Source organism: Pristiophorus japonicus, chromosome 2 (genome assembly GCF_044704955.1).
Source record: "Pristiophorus japonicus isolate sPriJap1 chromosome 2, sPriJap1.hap1, whole genome shotgun sequence".
In the NCBI taxonomy this organism is placed as follows: Eukaryota; Metazoa; Chordata; class Chondrichthyes; family Pristiophoridae; genus Pristiophorus; species Pristiophorus japonicus.
Window position 1 is genome coordinate 73,038,883 of NC_091978.1, and position 20,695 is coordinate 73,059,577.

Consider the following 20,695-nt stretch of genomic DNA (forward strand, 5'->3'; position numbering starts at 1 on the left):
TCAAAAGGAAAGTGGATAAGTACCATACCACCCCCCCAAAAATAAAATTGCAGGGCTACGGGGGTGGGACTAGCACTAGCTGAAGCGCTCCTACAGAGAGCTGGCACGGGCTCGGCGGGCCGAAAGGGCCTCCTTCGGTGCTGTAACAATTCGATGGTCACTTGACACAAATCGCAACATTGGCAACAAAGGCGATCGAACGCGGCGGCGCGCGCGCACGAGAGGGAGCTCGTGCGCGTTCCTTGCGGATGACGTGAGCACGCCAGGGACAATGGCACGCGCTGTCGCGGCGTTTTTCGCCGCGAGGCAGTAGGAGCGGTGTTAGAGGCGGCTTCGGGCACAGTGTGTCTACAACTCAGCCAGTTACAAGTTTGCTGAAAGACATTCATCCCTCCTTCAATCTTCGCGCTGGCATGGGGTGAGTTCACTTTTTTTCAATTTAAGTACGGCTACAATAAGACAAGACCCAAACTTTATTTTTAAAATGCAATGTTTTGGTTGTATTTTACCCCTCCCCGTCTCTCTCTCTCTCTCTCTCTCCCTCTCGATTTGTAAATAGAGCAGATGAGGGAATGAATGGGTTTATTGTTGGGAGCAAGTGAAAGTTTCCCGCATGCAATTCGTTGCTGAGGACTTGTCACACCCGAGCGGAGGGAAATTGGGAGAGGGGCTGGACACAGATGGAAGGGGCTGAAGAATGAATGAGAGAAGCACACACAAAAAGAACAGCAGGGCTGCCAAGGAGGAGCGAGCCAGTGATTGATTAAAATCGGTAACATCTTTCCAGAAACTGCCTTAGAAAGGGTCAAGCTGCAAAAGTTTCTAGTTGGTTTTTAAAGAAAGAAGGCGAAACTGTGCCGTATTATTTTACTGCTTCGAATAGGCAGATAGGGACCAGGTTAATTTGGCTGTGATTGCTGCAAACTCGATCCTATCTATTAATCTTTCAACACCTCCTTTCGCTGTTTGTTTATTAAACTTGCACCTTTTGTTTCAAATAATTTTGATTGATGTAATTAACATAGTTTTCAAGTTTTGACAACTTTAACTGAGTGTAGAAATACTGGTGAACGAGTGCACGAAGCGCTCTGGATCTCAATTTATTCAGTATAGTGCAGTCAGTCCACGAGGATTATTTGGCATTCATGCAAAAAATGTTCATGGGTCATGGGCAACTATTGGAAGAAACGTCATAAGTTTCACGTAATTTTGAAACAAGTTTTTCAGTAAGGTTGTAATAGAATAATGTTGTGTGCATTTATCTAGGTTTTATTGAGGTTTGGCACTCGGCAGTAACATTGGGCGAAAATGAAAAGCTTAAAAGCCAAGTTCAGAAAAAGTGATGTAAGTACTGCAGGCCGTCTACATGACTGTTACTTATTGCTGCAAACAATAGCTTTGACTTCGCCACTGATAAAGTAATTGGCAGGGTGATCAGAAATCAGTGCAAATTTGACGCAGATTCCTCAGATTTCCCCCTTGAATCTGCAGAAATCGTTTTGAGTGCGGTGCTGATGGGACTGAGATTATTTTAAATTTATTAAATTAACAGATTCAAATAATGTACTTTAAAGAAAAAGTAGAATAATTGAAACTAGTCATTTGCACAAGCTTTTTTTTCTATCCCTTCCCCATATGCCTCCAGTACTTCGACTACGACCATCCCACATTGTAACATGGGCTATAGGGGTCATTGTGCAACTAAAACCGGTATTGCCCCTCACAAAATCCCAATGGATGTGGTGGTTCGGTCCATTTGGACAAACTCTGAGCCCCTCTAATACATCATCCCTCTGCAGCCACTGAGCTGATACTCTGCTCCCAACCAGCTGGTGTCTTGTCCCCATGTAGTGAGCATTGCTATTATTGGGATTATCCAGGTTTCATCACACGTAAATAATTTTAATCCAACTTTTTTTTTTAACTGAAATTTACTGTAGACGCTATTTATTGGCAAGGAAATTCCATGGAGTTGCAGAAAAGACACCAGAACTGAGGAGGGGGAGGGGGAGGAGGAAACACTTCTCAAGCAAAATCCACATCCCACTGATTTCTGTTCAGCTTGGTAATGGATTAATGGGCTTCAGGCTAAGATCATGCGTAACTGACCTGACAGGGGAGTAACCACCATAACCCCAAGGTGGTTCTCCCTGGATCAGGAAGGTATATGCTTGCTTTTTTGGAAATAGGAGGTGGGTGGGGTGGCTTGACCCATCCACCTCCACGGAGGTGTGTGGGGGACCTGACCCATCCACCTCCATGGCACGAACCTGGTATTGCAGTACTTCCAGGAACGGTGCAGTGGCTCTAGGCCTTTTGGCTAAGAGCATTGGCGCAGAGTGATCCTTGAATGGGCCCAAGGTGACCTCTGGCGTTTGTGATTTGACAAAGAATTGGAACGATTGGCTACGAATTTAAAAAAAAAAATGGCCTTCATAGAATGAGTAATATTGTAGAAAAGCATTTTAATTTGCTCACATGCTGAACCTTTTGGTTTAATTGTTGCTAAATTGTTTGTTTAAGTTTGATTATGTTGTAATATTGTATTATGCAATGTATCTTTCTGAAATGTAGACTCCATTGGTATAGAACTTTGCATGTTGCTATAAGAGTTGCTACTGTTCATGGATGATGTCCTAAAAAAACACTGGATTTTATGGTAATTATTACTGTGCTTTCATGAAGGAACAGTTATGAACTGGTCGTGATTTTAAGATACTCTATGGTATTTAGCAGTTTTACATTAATATTTGATTATATATTAGTTTGTGTTTATCATAATTTTAGTTTTATCCATAGATTGCAAGCCCTTTCTGTTTTGCAATATAATGTAACAGAGTTTTCTTTCAGAATCTTTTTTGGCTTATGAGATTTTTTTTTAAATCAAAGAAGAGGGACAAATCATAATTATAAAACCCCGGTGTAGTTGCTAACTTTCAAACATTAGATTCTGCAGTCCTTGAGTTAATCAACATACACTTGTATTTAAAGCTGTATTACATTGAGTTACAGGTGCACAGTCACGGGATTCTGATGACTTCCTCAAAACCCTGACTTACAGCCATTCTATTACTTAACATCTCTATTTAAAAAGCAATCACCTAGCTGTACTGCAGTGGTTGTGGTCTCAACCTTTGATTGTAGTTTCCTGTTGGAATACATTCAGTCAATACCACAAAACAGGGAAGAAAATCATACTTTTGAGCAGGAAAAGGCATCTTTTCACTTCCAGCTGGCTACAAATAGTGAGTGGCAGTAGCAGTCTTTCACGAGAATGCACTCCGTTAAATCAAAATGGTTTGAAGCCAGTCAGAATGTGTTTTCCACAAGTATGAGTAAGGATGGTTTTATAGCTGGTAACTGCTAATTTCTTTTTCTTAATATTTATCTTAAGTTTTAAATACTTTAAAATGTAGGATCTGAATTTTAAGCTGTTTGTGAAATGTAATAAACTAAGTATATACATACAAGTTTGTTATTTATAAGAACAGCATAAGAAATAGGAGCAGGAGTAGGCCATATGGCACCTCAAGCCTGATCCGCCATTTAATACATTCATGGTTGATCTGATCATGGACTCTGGTCCACTTCCCTGCCCGCTCCCCATAACACCTTATTCCTTTATCGGTTAAGAAACTGTCTATCTCTCATAAATTTATTCAATGACCCAGCTTCCACAGTTCTCTGAGGCAGCAAATTCCATAGATTTACAACCTTCCTCCTCATACAAATGTAGAAACGTTTGGTGGCCTGTACACAACTCCCACCAGCGTTTTCTGCCCTTTGATATTCCGCAGCTCCACCCATACCGATTCCACATCATCCAAGCCAATGTCCTTCCTTACTATTGCATTAATTTCTTCTTTGACCAGCAATGCCACCCCACCTCCTTTACCTTTCTGTCTATCCTTCCTGAATGTTGAATAGCCCTGGATGTTGAGTTCCCAGCATTAGTCACCCTGGAGCCATGTCTCTGTGATGCCAATTACATCGTATCCATTAACTGCTATCAGTGCAGTTAATTTGTCCACCTTATTCCGAATACTCCTCGCATTGTGGCACAGAGCCTTCAGGCTTGTCTTTTTAACACACCATGCCCCTTTAGAATTTTGCTGTAATGTGGCCCTTTTTGTTTTTTGCCTTGGGATTCTCTGCCCTCCACTTTTACTATTCTCCCTTCTATCTTTTGCCTCTCTCTCCCTTTTATTTCCCTCTCCTCCCTGCATAGGTTCCCATCCCCCAGCCATATTAATTTAACTCCTCCCCAACAGCACCAGCAAACACTCCCCTTAGGACATTGGTTCCGGTCCTGCCCAGGTGCAGACCGTCCGGTTTGTACTGGTCCCACCTCCCCCAGAACCGGTTCCAGTGCCCCAGGAATTTGAATCACTCCCTTCGGCACCACTCCTCAAGCCACGTATTCATCTGAGCTATCCTGTAATTCCTACTCTGACTAGCGTGTGGCACTGGTAGCAATCCTGAGATTACTACTTTTGAGGTCCTACTTTTTAATTTAGCTCCTAGCTCCATAAATTCGTCTCGTAGGACCTATATCGTTGGTACCTATGTGTACCACGACAACTGGCTGTTCACCCTCCCTTTTCAGAATGTCCTGCACCCGCTCTGAGACATCCTTGACCCTTGCACCAGGGAGGCAACAAACCACCTGGAGTCTCGGTTACGGCTGCAGAAACGCCTATCTATTCCCCTTACAATCGAATTCCCTATCACTATAGCTCTCCCACACTTTTTCCTGCCCTCCTGTGCAGCAGAGCCACCCACGGTGCCATGAACTTGGCTGCTGCTGCCCTCCCCTGATGAGTCTCAGTTTTAAATGGGTGGCCTCTTATTCTAAGATTATGCACCCTAGTTTTAGTTTTCCCTAACATCCTCTCTGTATCCACCTTGTCAAGCCCTAACATAATCTTATATGTTTCGATAAGATCACCTCTCATTCTTCTGAATTCCAACGAGTAGAGGCCCAACCTACTCAACCTTTCCTCATAAGTCAACCCCTTCATCTCTGGAATCAACCTAGTGAACGTTCTCTGAACTGCCTCCAAAGCAAGTATATCCTTTCGTAAATATGGAAACCAAAACTGTACACAGTATTCCAGGTGTGGCCTCATCCATACCCTGTATAACTGTAGCAGGACTTCTCTGCTTTTATATTCTAACCCCCTTGCAATAAAGGCCAAGATTCCATTCACCTTCCTGATCACTTGCTGTACCTGTATATTAACCTTTTGTGTTTCATGCCCCAGGTCCCGCTGTATTGCAGCACTTTGCAATTTTTCTCCATTTAAAAAATAACTTGCTCTTTGATTTTTTTTTTCTGCCAAAGTGCATAACCTCACTTTCCATCATTATACTACATCTGCCAAATTTTTGCCCACTCTCTTCGCCTGTCTATGTCCTTTTGCAAGTTTTTTGTGTCCGACTCACACGTTGCTTTTCCTCCCATTTTTGTATTGTCAGCAAACTTGGCTATGTTACACTCGGTCCCTTCATCCAAGTCGTTTATAGAGATTGTAAATAGTTGGGGTCCCACCACTGATCCCTGCGGCACCTGACTAGTTGCTGATTGTCAAACTAAGAATGAACCATTTATCCCGACTCTCTGTTTTCTGTTAGTTAGCCAATCCTCTATCCATGCTAATATATTACCCCCAACCCTGTGAACTTTTATCTTGTACAGTAACCTTTTATGTGGCACCTTGTTAAATGCATTCTAGAAGTCCAAATACACCATATCCACTGGTTCCCCTTTATCCACCCTGTTTGTTACATCCTTAAAGAATTCCAGCAGATTTGTCAAACATGACTTCTCCTTCATAAATCCATGCTGATTCTGCCTGACTGAATTATGCTTTTCCAAATGTCCTGCTACTGCTTCTTTAATAATGGACTCCAACATTTTCACAACTACAGATGTTAGGCTAACTGGTCTATAGTTTCCTGCTTTTTGTCTGCCTCCTTTTTTAAATAGGGGCATTACATTTGCAGTTTTCCAATCTGCTGGGACCTCCCTAGAATCCAGGGAATTTTGGTAAATTACAACCAATGCATCCACTATCCCTGCCACTACTTATCCGCCTTTCGTCCCATTATGTTACCGAGTACCACCTCCTTAGTGATTGTGTTAAGTTCCTCCTCCCCTATAGCCCCTTGACTATCCACTGTTGGGATATTTTTAGTGTTCTCTACCGTAAAAACTGTTACAAAATATTTGTTCAATGTTTCTGCCATCTCCATGCTCCCCATCACTAATTCCCCAGTCTCGTCCTCTAAGGAACCAACATTTACTTTAGCCACTCTTTTCCTTTTTATATACCTGTAGAAACGCTTGCTATCTGTTTTTATATTTCATGCTGGTTTATTTTCACAGTCTATCTTTCCTTTCTTAATCATTTTTTTTAGTCATTCTTTGCTGGCATTTAAAAGCTTCCCAATCTTCTGTCCTCCCAATAGTTTTGGCCACTTTGTATGCCCTTGTTTTTAATTGGATACCATCCTTTGTTTCTTTAGTTAGCCACGGATGGCTATATTTTCTCTTACACCCTTTCCTCCTCACTGAAATATTTTTCTTGAGAGTTGTGAAATATCTCCTTAAATGTACACCACTATTCCTCAACCATCCTCCACATTAACCTATTTTCCCAGTCCACTTTATCCAACTCTGCCATCAGACCTTTGTAGTCTCCTTTATTTAAGCTTAGTACGCTGGTTTAAGATTGACCTTCTCGCCCTCCATCTGAATTTGAAATTCAACCATGTTATGATCACTCATTCCAAGGGGATCCTTTACTCGGAGATTGTTTATTAATCCTGTCTCATTACACAGGACTAGATCTAAGATAGCCTGCCCCCTGGTTGGTTCTGTTACATACTGCTCATGGAACCCATCCCTTATGCACTCCATGAATTCTTCCTCAAGGCTATCCTGACCAATTTGATTTGTCCAATCAATATGGAGGTAAAAATCACCCATGGTTATTGTTGTTCCCTTTTTACAAGCCCCCACTATTTCATGGTTTATACTCCGACCAACAGAGTTGCTACTGTTAGGGGGTCTATAGACTACGCCCACCAATTATTTTTTCCCCTTATTATTTCTTATCTTCACTCAAACTGTTTCAACATCCTGATCATTTGAGCCAGTATTGTTTCTCACTATTGCAGTGGTTCCATCCTTTATCAATACCACCCTATCTCCTTTTCCTTTCTGTCTGTCCTTCCGAATTGTCAAGTACCCCTGAATGTTTAGTTTTCAGTCTCGGTCACTTTGCAACCACGTCTCTGTAATGGCTATCAGATCATACCCATGTGTAACTAGTTGTGCCGACAGCTTATCTAATAAAGATTCAGATACAAAGCTTTTAAATGTGTTTTCTTACCATTTTCTCCTGCTTTGGCCTCAGTTTCTGATGCACTCTTATGTTTATATATTCTGTGCCTTCCTGTCATGCTTTGGTTTTCGTTTCCCCCAATGATACGCTGCTCTTTTGCCTTCACCTTGTTTTTTAAGCTTTTAGGTTTCTGCTCACCTGAACCTCCCCCACCCCCCCCCCCCCCAAACCCCACTAATTAGTTTAAAGCTCTCTCTGCAGCCTTAGTTATTTGGTTTGCCAGGACCCTAGCCCCAGCACGTTCCAAGTGAAGGCCATCCCGATGGAACAGCTCCCTCTTAGCCCAGTACTGGTGCCAGTGCCCCAGGAACCAAAACCCATTTCTCCCACACCAGTCTTTGAGCCACGAGTTTAGCTCTCTGATCTTATTTAACCTATGTAAATTTGCTCGTGGTTCGGGTAGTAATCCAGAGATTATTACCTTTATGGTCCTGCTTTTTAATTTGGCCTCTAGCTGCTCATAATCCCTTAGCAGAACCACCTCGTCTGTTCTATCTATGTCGTTGGTACTCACCTGGACCACGTAGATTCAGAAGACCAGCTGAAAAAGTTAGGATTTAAATGGCTTGTTAAATCTCAAATCAGTTATGATTTTATAATTTCTAAACATTGGCAGTTTATTTTTTTTAATTGAAAGGAAAATCAGGTTGTTGTAGTGTAGTGTACATGGTTGAATGGGTATGGCCACTGAGTGGGTGACTACTGGGCATGAAGTCTGACAGCAGTACTTGTTTATAAAAGACTGATCTATCCATAGGTGAGCGCCATTCAGGAAGCAAGAACTGGCTTGCCCAACTTGTAAACCAAAGAGTCGATAATCTACACTATTTTCTTTATGACTAAACCTTCTCCTCAAAACTCTTTTCTACAAAAAAAAAATTGTTTTGGATTTTGTAATGTTTCCTTTTTTGTTTGTTTAATTGGATACAATCTCACAAATCAAAAATGTTTTGTTGTGCCCGGTTGGTTAGTGAGTAGGACCATTTTTCATAATCAGTGAACAAACACTTTCCTCCAGAGAATGGTTGGAATCTAGGAACATGTTGTGATAGCTCAATAAAATGCATGGGAAAAGAGAACTATACATAAAGCTACATCACCATTGCCTCATTTTAACAAATGTTATTTAGATGTTATGGTTATTTTTTTTAGAGCAAGTTCAGAGTGATATCCATCTGACATTTTGCAAATCTGATTTTCGTATTGTTGGAAATTACCTATTCAATGTTTAGTACACTACAAAATCTCTTGCAGTTGAATTATTTTGTATTTTTAAAAAAAAGTTAACTATTATTTTGTCTTTATGTTGGCCAGATATCACTGGCGCTTGTATAGTATCTCTATTTATTCTTAAGTCTATTAATAAAATGGTTTGGCAGACTCAGGAAAATCTGGAGTGGAGGATGTGAGAAAAGGGAAGGTAACTTGTGGCATAGTTTGCTGTATTTGACTAATTGCTTGTTAAAAACCATCAGCATAGTGAAGTTTCATCACCAGTGTCCTATATAAGGGACAAATGATTGACGTTTTAAGGTTTATGGTAAGTTTTTTTTGCATCTTTCTTTTATAATACATCATTTCAATGTGTTTATTTCCCCCTTTACCGTGTCGAGCACATTTTCTGACCTAGATGACAGACAGATGGCCTATGTGCAAGGTACATTGATGGTGGATGATCTATGTAGGCAGACACACTCTCATTATTTTGTTATTTTCACACTCCAAATGGCTTTGCAAGATTATAAAGTTGCTGCATAGGGAGCCCATCAAACGAAGGAGGTGAAAGCAGTCTCATGTTTCTATGCCATGGCAGAATAAATTAGTTTACTGTCCTGTTGCAGAACTGAAGTGGATGATTAACATAGCTAATTTTACGTTGATGCTGTTTTATTTTTGTTTTCCACTCTCTCTTCTCCCTCTCCGCCCCATTCCATACTTGCAAATGATGTAGCAGAGTTTAATGTTGCTATATTTTCCTATATTGCGTGTACTGCAGGAGGCAAGTTTCATAAGAGTCAAAAGTTAGGAAAGAATAGCAGGCTAAGCATAGTACATCACTCCAGAATGTAAGCTCACTCATGGGCAAGGGCCTCAGCATTCACAATCTCAGTGTGGATGATTCAAATCATACAGCAAGCAGAAACTTGTTTCTTGCGTGGCAACACCTCCCTCCTGACAGAAGTGCCCCACCTGCAGCTCCACCCAATTGCCATGTTGGTTGTATGGCCCTCATTGCCAAGTCACATCTTGGCCTCTTCTCTCCTCCCCCCGCCCCCCCCCCCCCCCACCCCAGGCCATCCCTCCTCCAGAACCACCTTTTCCTTCAAATATCTCACTCACTTCTATCCCTTATGTCTCTCTCAAAATCTTTGTTGCTTACTCTCATGTAGGCTGAAGTGAGGTCCAACTTGGTGAACAGCTTGCCGCCTGCCAGCGTGGCAAAAAGGTCCTCCACTCTCTGGAGCGGGTATTGGTCTTGTAGGGACACCCGGTTGATAGTGGCCTTGTAGTAGCCACGGATCCTCACCGAGCTATCCGCTTTTAGGACAGGAACGATGGGGCTTGCCCACTCGCTGAATTCAACGGGCGAGATGATGCCCTCTCTCAGCAACCGGTCCAACTCGCTCTCAATTTTCTCCCGCATCACGTATGGCACAGCTCTGGCTTTGTGGTGCACTGGCCTGGCGTCCGGGGTGATGCATATCACTACTTTGGTACCTTTGAACGTCCCTATGCCAGGTTGAAATAGTGACTCAAATTGCTGAAGGACCTGTGAGCATGAACTTCGCTCCACAGATCACATGGCATGTACATCCCGCCCCCCCCCCCCATTTCCAGTTCATCTCAGCTAACCAGCTCCTTCCCAACAGTGCGGGACCATTGCCCGGGACAATCCAGAGCAGCAGCTGGTTTACCGATCCATTGTGTGTGACCGCCAACATTGCACTGCCTAGCACCGGAATGATTTCTTTGGTGTACGTCCGTAATTGCATTCTAGTTTGGGTCTGCTGGCTTTGAGTGGCCACAGCTTTTCGAATTGTTGAACACTCATGAGTGACTGGCTGGCCCCTATGTCCAGTTCCATGCGTACAGGGATGCTGTTTAATAGGACTTTCATAGGTGGCGTTTTGGTATATGAGCTGTGAATGTTCGCCACATGAACCCGTTGAACTTCAGCGTCCATTGATTTGCCCCAAGCATCATCCTGCCTCGCAGACCCCTTATCCAGTTCATCCGCCTCGTATAGTAGCCTGTTTACAGGCTTTCTGCACATTCTGGCTAAATGGCCACTGAGGTTACAATTTCTTAAACCTGCAAGTCCTGGCAGAGTGTTTGCCCCCACACCTCTAACATGAGCTGAGATTCCCATTGTTGTGAACAAAAGAGCTGCTGCAAGGCATTCCTCTCTGATTGTCCCTTTGACTGCTCTTGAGCCGCATTGTCCACTGAGGAGGGGCGTAAATATCCTATCAGCCTGCCATTGTCTCTGTTGGAGACTTACTCTTGGGTCTATTGCTGTCTGCCTGCGGGGCTCTGTCGCGTTTATGATATTGACTCCCTGATCCGTCGCCACGTTGGGGGCAGAATTGCGTGCGTATATTATCTTGGTTTCCTCCTCCCCCACCATAAAAGTCTGAGCCGTCAACGCCACCGCTTCCAAGGTCAAGTCCTTGGTCTCAATTAGCTTTCTGAAAATCCCAGCATGACCGATGCCCTGAATAAAGAAATCCCTTAGCATCTCCCCCTGCAGGCGTCTGTGGATTTAAAGGCTGGCCAAGCGGCGGAGGTCCGCAACTAAATCCGATATGCTCTGTCCTTCCCGACGTCGGTGTGTATAGAATCTGTGGTGGGCCATCTGTACGCTGCTCGCTGGTTTGAGGTGCTCACCGATTATCTTGCTGAGCTCTTCGAAGGTTTTGTCCGCCCGCTTCTCGGGGTGTTAGCAGGTCTTTCATGAGCACGTAAGTCTTGGGTCCACAGCTGGTCAGCAGATGAGCCCTTCGCTTGTCAGCTGCTGTGTCTCCCAGCCAGTCCTTCATGACAAAACTCTGCTGGAGCCTCTCAATGAAATCGTTCCAGTCCTCACCGTTCATCTGTGCTGCCGGTGGCCATTCTCGTGGGTCATTGATTCCCGTTTCTCGTCGCTAATGTAAGGTCTTTACACAATACCACAAATCCACACGAGGCACATTCTATGGACAAGGTCACTCCATGACCAGAACCTTTATTCACAGGACCAAGAAGTGATGACCCTGCGTGGGACCTCCCTTTATATACCTGGGAGACCAGGTGAGGCGTGTCTCCCACAAGTTCACCCCCTGTGGTCAAGGTGTGCATTTCTCAGGTGTATGCAGTGTACAGTGGTGTTACATAAAGGTTACAGTTATGTGAAGGTGTTGTTACATAAAGGTTACATACATGACACTTACTGACTTTCCTAAGGAAACATCCTATCATCTTCCTTCTCTCACTCTGTACTGTGTCTCCTCATCCTCTGTGATTTCAACCTACGTCTCTATTTCCCTAGTCAATTTCTAATCCAAGTTCACCACTGGTTCACTCTCTGTGCATCTCCCTTCCGTCTCTAAGCCCCACCATTCTTGATCCTTTGGCTGCCTCTGAACTTCCTCCTTAAATTTCTCTGTCTTTCCATCATTTAAAAAAATATTTTCTGTTATTGATCTTTCTTGTCCTTAGTCAAACTATTCCACACACTCTTTTCCATCATACCATAATAAATATATTATTCAAAGTAATTAATTTTTTGAAATAAATTGCAGGGAGCTATAAAATCATTGTCCTATCTGTTGATGAGAGAAACCTTTTTTTATTGAGAAGCCAAGGTGAAGGAATAAGGCCCTGAATTCAGGATCGAACCAAGCTTGAAAATATTAAGAAAAAACTTGCATTATTAGTGCCTTTCATGTCCTCGGCATCTTCCACAGCACTTTGTGCACAACCTTTGAAATGTTGTCACTTGTTGTAATGTAAGAAAGGCAGCAGCCAATTTACACAAAACACGGTCCCACAAACAGCAATGAGATAAATGACCAAATAAATTGTTTTTTATTGTTGTTAGTTGGGGGATAAATGTTGGCTAGGATACTGGGCAAGCTCCCCTGCTCATCTTCGAATAGTGCAATGGAGACAGCAGATGGAGGTCTTTGTTTAATATCTTATCCAAAAGATGGCACTTCTGACATTGTGGCTTGAACCCATGACCTTTTGACTGAGAGGAGAATGCTACTACTGAGCCAAGGCTAAAAATTAATTAAGAGATAAGTCAAGGAGTAGAGATTAGGTGACAGTTCTAAGAGTGCAGTGGTGGGTGAAGAGAAACATCTTTGGAGCTGGAGCTACTTTTTTTTTTATTGGCACTCTTTTTAGTTTGGTTTCCAGGAGATTGGTATCTATGAACCGGCGCCTAGCATTTACGCCTCTAAAATCAGCCCATTTATCATGGTAGATCATGGTAGCAAGTGTTCTGTTGGGATTTAATAGTTTAAACTGTGGTAGCTGGCTCACAGAAGCATACCTCCTGGAATCCATCCATGCTTGTGTCTAAGAGATGGCTGTGATCATCTATGTCATATGATCCAATCTAGTCAAGTTTATTTGATGTGTGTCTTGACACCCATACCCTTTTAAAAGATGGAAAGAGAAGTATTATGAGCATTGACATTTAAAAAAAAAAGTGATTGTTTTAAATTGAACGTTGATTTGGATCATCAGCCATGGCTCAGTTGGTAGGACTCTCGTCTCTGGGACGTTAAACTGAGGTCCCATCAGCCCTCTCAGGCAGATGTAAAAAAATCCAGTGATACTATTGGAAGAAGATTTGGGGAGATCTCCCTGGTGTTCTGACCCCATATTTATCCCTAAAACAGATTATCTGGTTATAACCTTCCAAAGGAAATTGGATAAATACTTGAAGGAGAAAAAAATTGCAGGGGTATGGGGCAAGAGCGGAGGAGTGCGGCTAAACTCTATTGCTCTTTGAAAGAGCTGGTGCAGCCTCGATGGTTCACATGGCCTCCTACTGTGCCGTACTATTTCTGAGATTCTAGGATTGTAGGTATTCTTGGGGAAAGTTACTGAGGATTGAAGGTATTGAATTATTAGTCACTATATTCATTAACCTAGGATTATTCTGTAAACTGGTACACTGTAAAATATGGTTCAGTCCATTTGTGTAAATTCTTGTGTCTGCTTTATCATTCAATGACTATGCACGCCAATATACTAAAGCAATATAAATGCTGAGAAGCTTGACTCATTCACTAAATATAAGGACTAATGTTCTTTTTTCTGTGGAAAATCTGAGAAATTTACTTGAAGTCATATTTCTTTCTATTTTCATAGTGAAATACATATATGTGGATGAAATTCAGCTTCACCTCACCTCTGTTGTTTTTGATTCCACAAATGCCTGACCAAGTTGTGAATGCATCAGAATTTCTTGCTGCTGAACTTTGGTAAAACCGAAGATGTTTTGTTTGCCTCCCACCAGAAATATGATCTTCTCAAGCTCAACCCTGACCTAAGTTTCAAACTCCACATCCTGTCCATTACCAGACCTTAAACATTACTTGTCTCAATTCCTTGCCGTTGAAACTCTCATCCATACTTTTTAGTTATTGACTCTTTTCTGAATGTTCTTCTCACCGGCCTCCCTTGCGTTACTTTGCATTACTCCAATTCATCCAGAGCTCTGCTGCCTGTGTCCTATTCCTCAAGATCCTGCTCACCTGTCGTCCCAATCCTTGCCAACATTTGTTGGCTGCCTATCTCCAGCCACATTAGTTTCAAATCACTGACTACTAGTTCTTCCATGTTCTCACCCCTTGCTACCATAACATTAAAAAATTAGGAGCAGGAGTAGGCCAGATTTCCCCATTAAAAAGATCATGACTGTTGCAACCTCCTTTAGCCCTGCATCTCTGCCTACACACTTCACTTTTGCATCTCTCACCAATTGTGCATTCCCACCCTCGCTCCATTCTGCCTTCAGTGACCGAGTCATCGTTTCCTCTGTCTCTGGAATTCCATCCCTTTGTGTTAAAACTGTCCCTAGCTTCAAAAGCCTCCTTATAACTATCTCTTCAACTGCACTATTGGTCACCTTCCTGAACCACCTGTACTATTCTTTCTGCAGTCTGATGGCTAACTGTGAGGTGCCTCAGATATTTTGCTAAGTTAAAAGCACACATTGTTGAATTTGGAAAAGGAACATTTTTGTATTTCAAAATTGTAGCAAATACAAAGAAAAATACTTTAAATAATTCTTTGCTTGTGCTGGACTAATTTTTGGCAAGTTCTTCAAACCTGTACCACAGTCTTTTATAAAAAGAAATCTTCAAAGTTATCTTCAATTTATTCAGGTTGATTCAAGTGAAGTCAGATTAGAAGATTTCATTTTGAAATAGTTGCTCTTTATCAGTATTTCTACTGGGAAATCTGATTGACTTCTGTTTTTAGCAGTGTAATTTCATTAAGTAGATTTTTAAAATCTACTTTGCCAAGTTGCTGCTCATTTATTAAATGTGTTTTAGAACTATCAACACCCTATTCAGCGTGAGTTGATAGACGTGGTACGGCATCAACTTTATTTGTACATCTTTAGCAAATGTGGAGAATACTTAATAGTATTTTTAATTTTAAAAATTTACGCTAGGTATTCTACTGTTTTAAGTGCCGCTGACCACTACCATAAGTGGCCCTCAAGTCCCCTATAATCTAGGATGTGCCTTTACTTGGCCCAGTATCTAATTAAAAAAAAAGGACTGGATTTATATAGTGCCTTTCATGACCACTGGATGTCTCAAAGCGCTTTACAGCCTAGATTCTGGATCATTGATAATGAGACCTGAGCATTGAATAGAGAGCCCTTGTTATTTGAGTTTTCTAGAATGTATCACATGCTGCTGCTTCATTCTCTATCTAAGCTGTGGCTCAATGGGTAGCACCCTCGCCTCTGAGTCAGAAGATTGATACTCCAGTGCAGTACTGAGAGAGTGCTGCACTGTCTGAGATGCTGTCTTTCAGATGAGACGTTAAACCTAGGCCCCGTCTGCTCTCTCAGGTGGACATAAAAGATCTCGTGGCACTATTTTGAAGAAGAGCAGGGGAGTTATTCCCAGTGTCCTGGCTAATATTTATCCCTCAACCCTACATCCTAGGGTTCTAAAAGAGGTGGCTGCAAAGATAATTGGTTTTGATCTTCCAAAATTTCCGAGATTCTAGCATGGCCCCAACATATTGGAAGGTAGCAAATGTAATGCCGCTATTCAAGAAAGAAGGGAGAGAGAAAACAGGGAACTACAGGCCAGTTAGTCTTGCATCAGTCAATACTGGAATCCATTGTTACGGAAGCGCTATCTGGGCCCTTAGAAAATCATAACATGATTAAGCAGAGTCAACATGGTTTTATGAAGGGGAAATCGTGTTTGACAAATTTATTGGTGTTTTTTAGGATAAAGGGGAACCAGTGGATGTAGTATGTTTCGATTTCCAAAAGGCATGCGATAAGGTTATTACATAAGATAAGGGCTCATGGGCTTGGGGATAATATAGTAGCATGGATAGAGGATTGGTTATCGGACAGAAAACACAGAATCTGAAAAAACAGGTCATTTTTGGGTTGGCAGGCTGTAACTAGGGGAGTACTGCAAGGATCAGTGCTTGGGTCTCGGCTATTTACAATCTAATTTAATGAGCTTTATAAATGAAGGGACCGAGTGTAATGTATCCAAGTTTGCTGATGATACAAAGCTACATGGGACAGTAAGCTGTGAGAAGAACACACAGATTCAGCAAAGGGATATAGAAAGACTAAGTGAGTGGGCAGTAAGGTGACAGTTGGAGTATAATGTAGGGAAATGTGAGGTTATTTACTTGGGTAGGAAGAATGGAAAAACAGAATCTTTTTTAAATGGTGAGAAACTTTTAAATGTTGGTGTCCAGAGAGATTTAGATGTCCTCGTGCAAGAAACACAAAGCTAGCATGCAGGTACAGCAGAGAAACATAGAAAATAGGTGCAGGAGTAGGCCATTCGGCCCTTCGAGCCTGCACCACCATTCAATGAGTTCATGGCTGAACATGCACTTCAGTACCCCATTCCTGCTTTCTCGCCATATCCCTTGATCCCCCTCGTGGTAAGGACTACATCGAACTCCTTTTTGAATATATTTACTGAATTGGCCTCAACAACTTTCTGTGGTAGAGAATTCCACAGGTTCACCACTCTCTGGGTGAAGAAATTTCTCCTTATCTCGGTCCTAAATGGCTTACCCCTTATCCTTCGACTGTGACCCCTGGTTCTGGACTTCCCCAACATTGGGAACATTCTTCCTGGAACTAACCTGTCTAAACACGTCAGAATTGTAAACGTTTCTATGAGATCCCCTCTCATTCTTCTCAACTCCAGGGAATACAAGCCCAATTGATCCAGTCTTTCTTGATATGTCAGTCCAGGAATCAGTCTGATAAACCTTCGCTGCACTCCCTCAATAGCAAGAATGTCCTTCCTCAAGTTAGGAGACCAAAACTGTGCACAATACTCCCAAGTGTGGCCTCACCAAGGCCCTGTACAACTGTAGTAACACCTCCCTGCCCTTGTACATAATCCCCTCGTTATGAAGGCCAACATGCCATTTGCTTTCTTAACCGCCTGCTGTACCTGCATGCCAACCTTCAATGACTGATGTACCATGACACCCAGGTCTCGTTGCACCTCCCCTTTTCCTAATCTGTCACCATTCAGATAATAGTCTTGTCTCTGTTTTTACCACCAAAGTGGATAACCTCACATTTATCCACATTATACTTCATCTGCCATGCATTTGCCCACTCACCTAACCTATCCAAGTCACTCTGCAGCCTCATAGCATCCTCCTCGCAGCTCACACTGCCACCCAACTTAGTGTCATCCGCAAATTTGGAGATACTACATTTAATCCCCTCGTCTAAATCATTGTACATTAATGTAAACAGCTGGGGCCCCAGCACAGAACCTTGCGGTACCCCACTAGTCACTGCCTGCCATTCTGAAAAGTACCCATTTACTCCTACTCTTTGCTTCCTGTCTGACAACCAGTTCTCAATCCATGTCAGCACACTACCCCCAATCCCATGTGCTTTAACTTTGCACATTAATCTCTTGTGTGGGACCTTGTCGAAAACCTTCTGAAAGTCCAAATATACCACATCAACTGGTTCTCCCTTGTCCACCCTACTGGAAACATCCTCAAAAAATTCCAGAAGATTTGTCAAGCATGATTTCCCTTTCACAAATCCATGCTGACTTGGACCTATCATGTCACCTCTTTCCAAATGCGCTGCTATGACATCCTTAATAATTGATTTCATCATTTTACCCACTACCGATGTCAGGCTGACCGGTCTATAATTCCCTGTTTTCTCTCTCCTTTTTTAAAAAGTGGGGTTACATTGGCTACCCTCCACTCCATAGGCACTGATCCAGAGTCTATTGAATGTTGGAAAATGACTCAGTGCATCCGCTATTTCCAAGGCCACCTCCTTAAGTACTCTGGGATGCAGTCCATCAAGCCTTGGGGATTTATTGACCTGCAATCCCATCAATTTCCCCAACACAATTTCCCAACTAATAAGGATTTCCCTCAGTTCTTCCTTCTTACTAGACCCTCTGACCCCTTTTGTATCCGGAAGGTTGTTTGTGTCCTCCTTGGTGAATACCGAACCAAAGTACTTGTTCAATTGGTCTGCCATTTCTTTGTTCCCTGTTATGACTTCCCCTGATTCTGACTGTAGGGGACCTACATTTGTCTTTACTAACCTTTTTCTCTTTACATATCTATAGAAGCTTTTGGAGTCCATCTTAATGTTCCCTGCAAGCTTCCTCTCGTACTCTCTTTTCCCTGCCCTAATCAAACCCTTTGTCCTCCTCTGCTGAGTTCTAAATTTCTCCCAGTCCCTGGGTTTGCTGCTATTTCTGGCCAATTTGTATGCCACTTCCTTGGCTTTAATACTGTCACTGATTTCCCTTGATAGCCATGGTTGAGCCACCTTCCCTTTTTTATTTTTACACCAGACAGGGATGTACAATTGTTGTAGTTCATCCATGCAGTCTCTAAATGTCTGCCATTGCCCATCCACTGTCAACCCCTTAAATATCATTTGCCAATCTGTCCTAGCCAATTCATGCCTCATACCTTCAAAGTTACCCTTCTTTAAGTTCTGGACCATGGTCTCTGAATTAACTGTTTCATTCTCCATCCTAATGCAGAATTCCACCATATTATGGTCACTCTTCCCCAAGGGACCTCACACAACGAGATTGCTAATTAATCCTCTCTCATTACACAACACCCAGTCTAAGATGGCATCCCCCCTAGTTGGTTCCTCGACATATTGGTCTAGAAAACCATCCCTTATGCACTCCAGGAAATCCTCCTCCACCGTATTGCTTCCAGTTTGGTTAGCCCAATCTATGTGCATATTAAAATCACCCATGATAACTGCTGCACCTTTTATTGCATGCACCCCTAATTTCCTGTTTGATGCCCTCCCCAACATCACTACTACTGTTTGGAGGTCTGTACACAAGTCCCTCTAATGTTTTTGCCCTTTGGTGTTCTGCAGCTCTACCATATAGATTCCACATCATCCAAGCTAATGTCCTTCCTAACTATTGCATTAATCTCTTTAACCAGCTATGCTACCCCACCTCCTTTTCCTTTTATTCCATCCTTCCTGAGCAAGCAATAAAGAAGGCAAATGACATGTTGGCCTTTATTGCAAGGAAGTTGGAGTATAAGAGTAAAGAAGTCTTGCTACAATTGTACAGGGGCTTGGTGAGACCACATATGTGCACCGTTTTGGTCTCATTATCTAAGGAAGGATATACTTGCTTTGGTAGTGGTGGAGCAAATATTCACTAGATTGATTCCTGGCATTCGAGTGCTGTCCTACGATGAGAGATTCTGTAGAATGGGCCTGTACTCTCGCGTTTAGAAGGATGAGAGTTGATCTCATTGAAACATACAAGATTCTGAAGGGTTTTAACAGGGTAGATGCCGAGAGGTTGTTTCCCCTGGCTGGAGTGTCTTAATAAGGGGTAGGCTATTTAAATAAATAAATGAAAGAAAGACTTACATTTATATAGCGCCGTTCATGACCATTGTACGTCTCAAAGCGCTTTACAGCCGATGCAGTACATTTGGAGTGTAGTCATTGTTGTAATGTGGGAAACGCAGCTGCCAATTTGTGCACATCAACCCCCACAAACAGCATTGTGATAATGACCAGATAATCTGTTTTTGTTATGTTGATTAAGGGTTAAATATTGGCTAGGACACTGGGGTTAACTCCCCTGCTCTTCTGCGAAATAGTGCCATGGGATCTTTTACGCCCTCCTAAGGGAGCAGATGGAGCCTCGGTTTAATGACTCATCTGAAAGATGTCACCTCCAACAGTATAGCACTCCCTCAGAATTGTATTGGAGTGTCAGCCTAGATTTATGGGCTCAAATCCCTGAAGTGGGACTTGAATCCACAACCTTTTGATTCAGAGGCGAGTGTGCTACCCAGTGAGCCACAGCTGACACAGATTTAAGAGCGAAATGAGGAAGAATTTCTTCAGAGGGTTGTGAATTTTTTGGAATTTTCTGTTCCAAAGGACTGTGGATGCTGAATCTTTGAGTATATTCAAGGCTGAGATAGATAGATGTTTGGACTCCAGGGTAATCAAGGGATATAGAGATTGGGCAGGAAAGTGAAGTTGAGGTCGATGATCAGCCATGCTCTTATTGAATGGTGGAGCAGGCTCGAGGGGTCGTATGGCTTACTGCTGCTCCTATTTCTTATGTCTTTATAACAAAAAAAAACATTATCTGGTCATTATCACATTTCTGTTTTTGGGAGCTTGCTGTGTGCAAATTGTCGACCGCGTTTCCCACATTACAACAGTGACTTCACTTCAAATGTACTTCATTGGCTGTAAAGTGCTTTTGAAATGTCTGATGGTCGTGAAAAGCGCTATATAAATGCAAGTCTCTCAATCTTCCAAGTCTTTTGGTAGTTGGAAAATACTTTTTAATCAGACAGAAATTCGAGTTATGAACCAGCAATACATTTAATAAAGGACAGGCAAGTGAATGGCATTGAAAAAAAAGTGTACTTATACTAACTTAAAAATTTTGCCAAAGACTACTTTTCTTGGTTTTATCAGACCATATTAACCTCCAGGCTTTAATTGGCTGAAGAATTGGCCTTAGGCCCCAGTTTATAGGCAACTGGAGCCTAAC

The 20,695-nt window shown here is 42.4% G+C and overlaps 1 protein-coding gene across 3 annotated transcripts in view; it reads left to right on the forward strand.

Annotated features, from left to right (window-relative positions):
* The first annotated feature begins 302 nt into the window (after window positions 1-302).
* rai14 (retinoic acid induced 14) overlaps window positions 303-20,695 on the forward strand; it is a 386,053-nt gene continuing 365,660 nt past the window's right edge. For all 3 annotated transcript variants that reach the window (XM_070867929.1, XM_070867946.1, XM_070867937.1), the window contains exons 1-2: window positions 303-418; window positions 1,267-1,344. In XM_070867929.1, coding sequence (XP_070724030.1) covers window positions 1,309-1,344 — 36 coding nt within the window. In that variant the 5' untranslated portion in view covers window positions 303-418; window positions 1,267-1,308. The remainder of the gene's footprint in view (window positions 419-1,266; window positions 1,345-20,695) is intronic.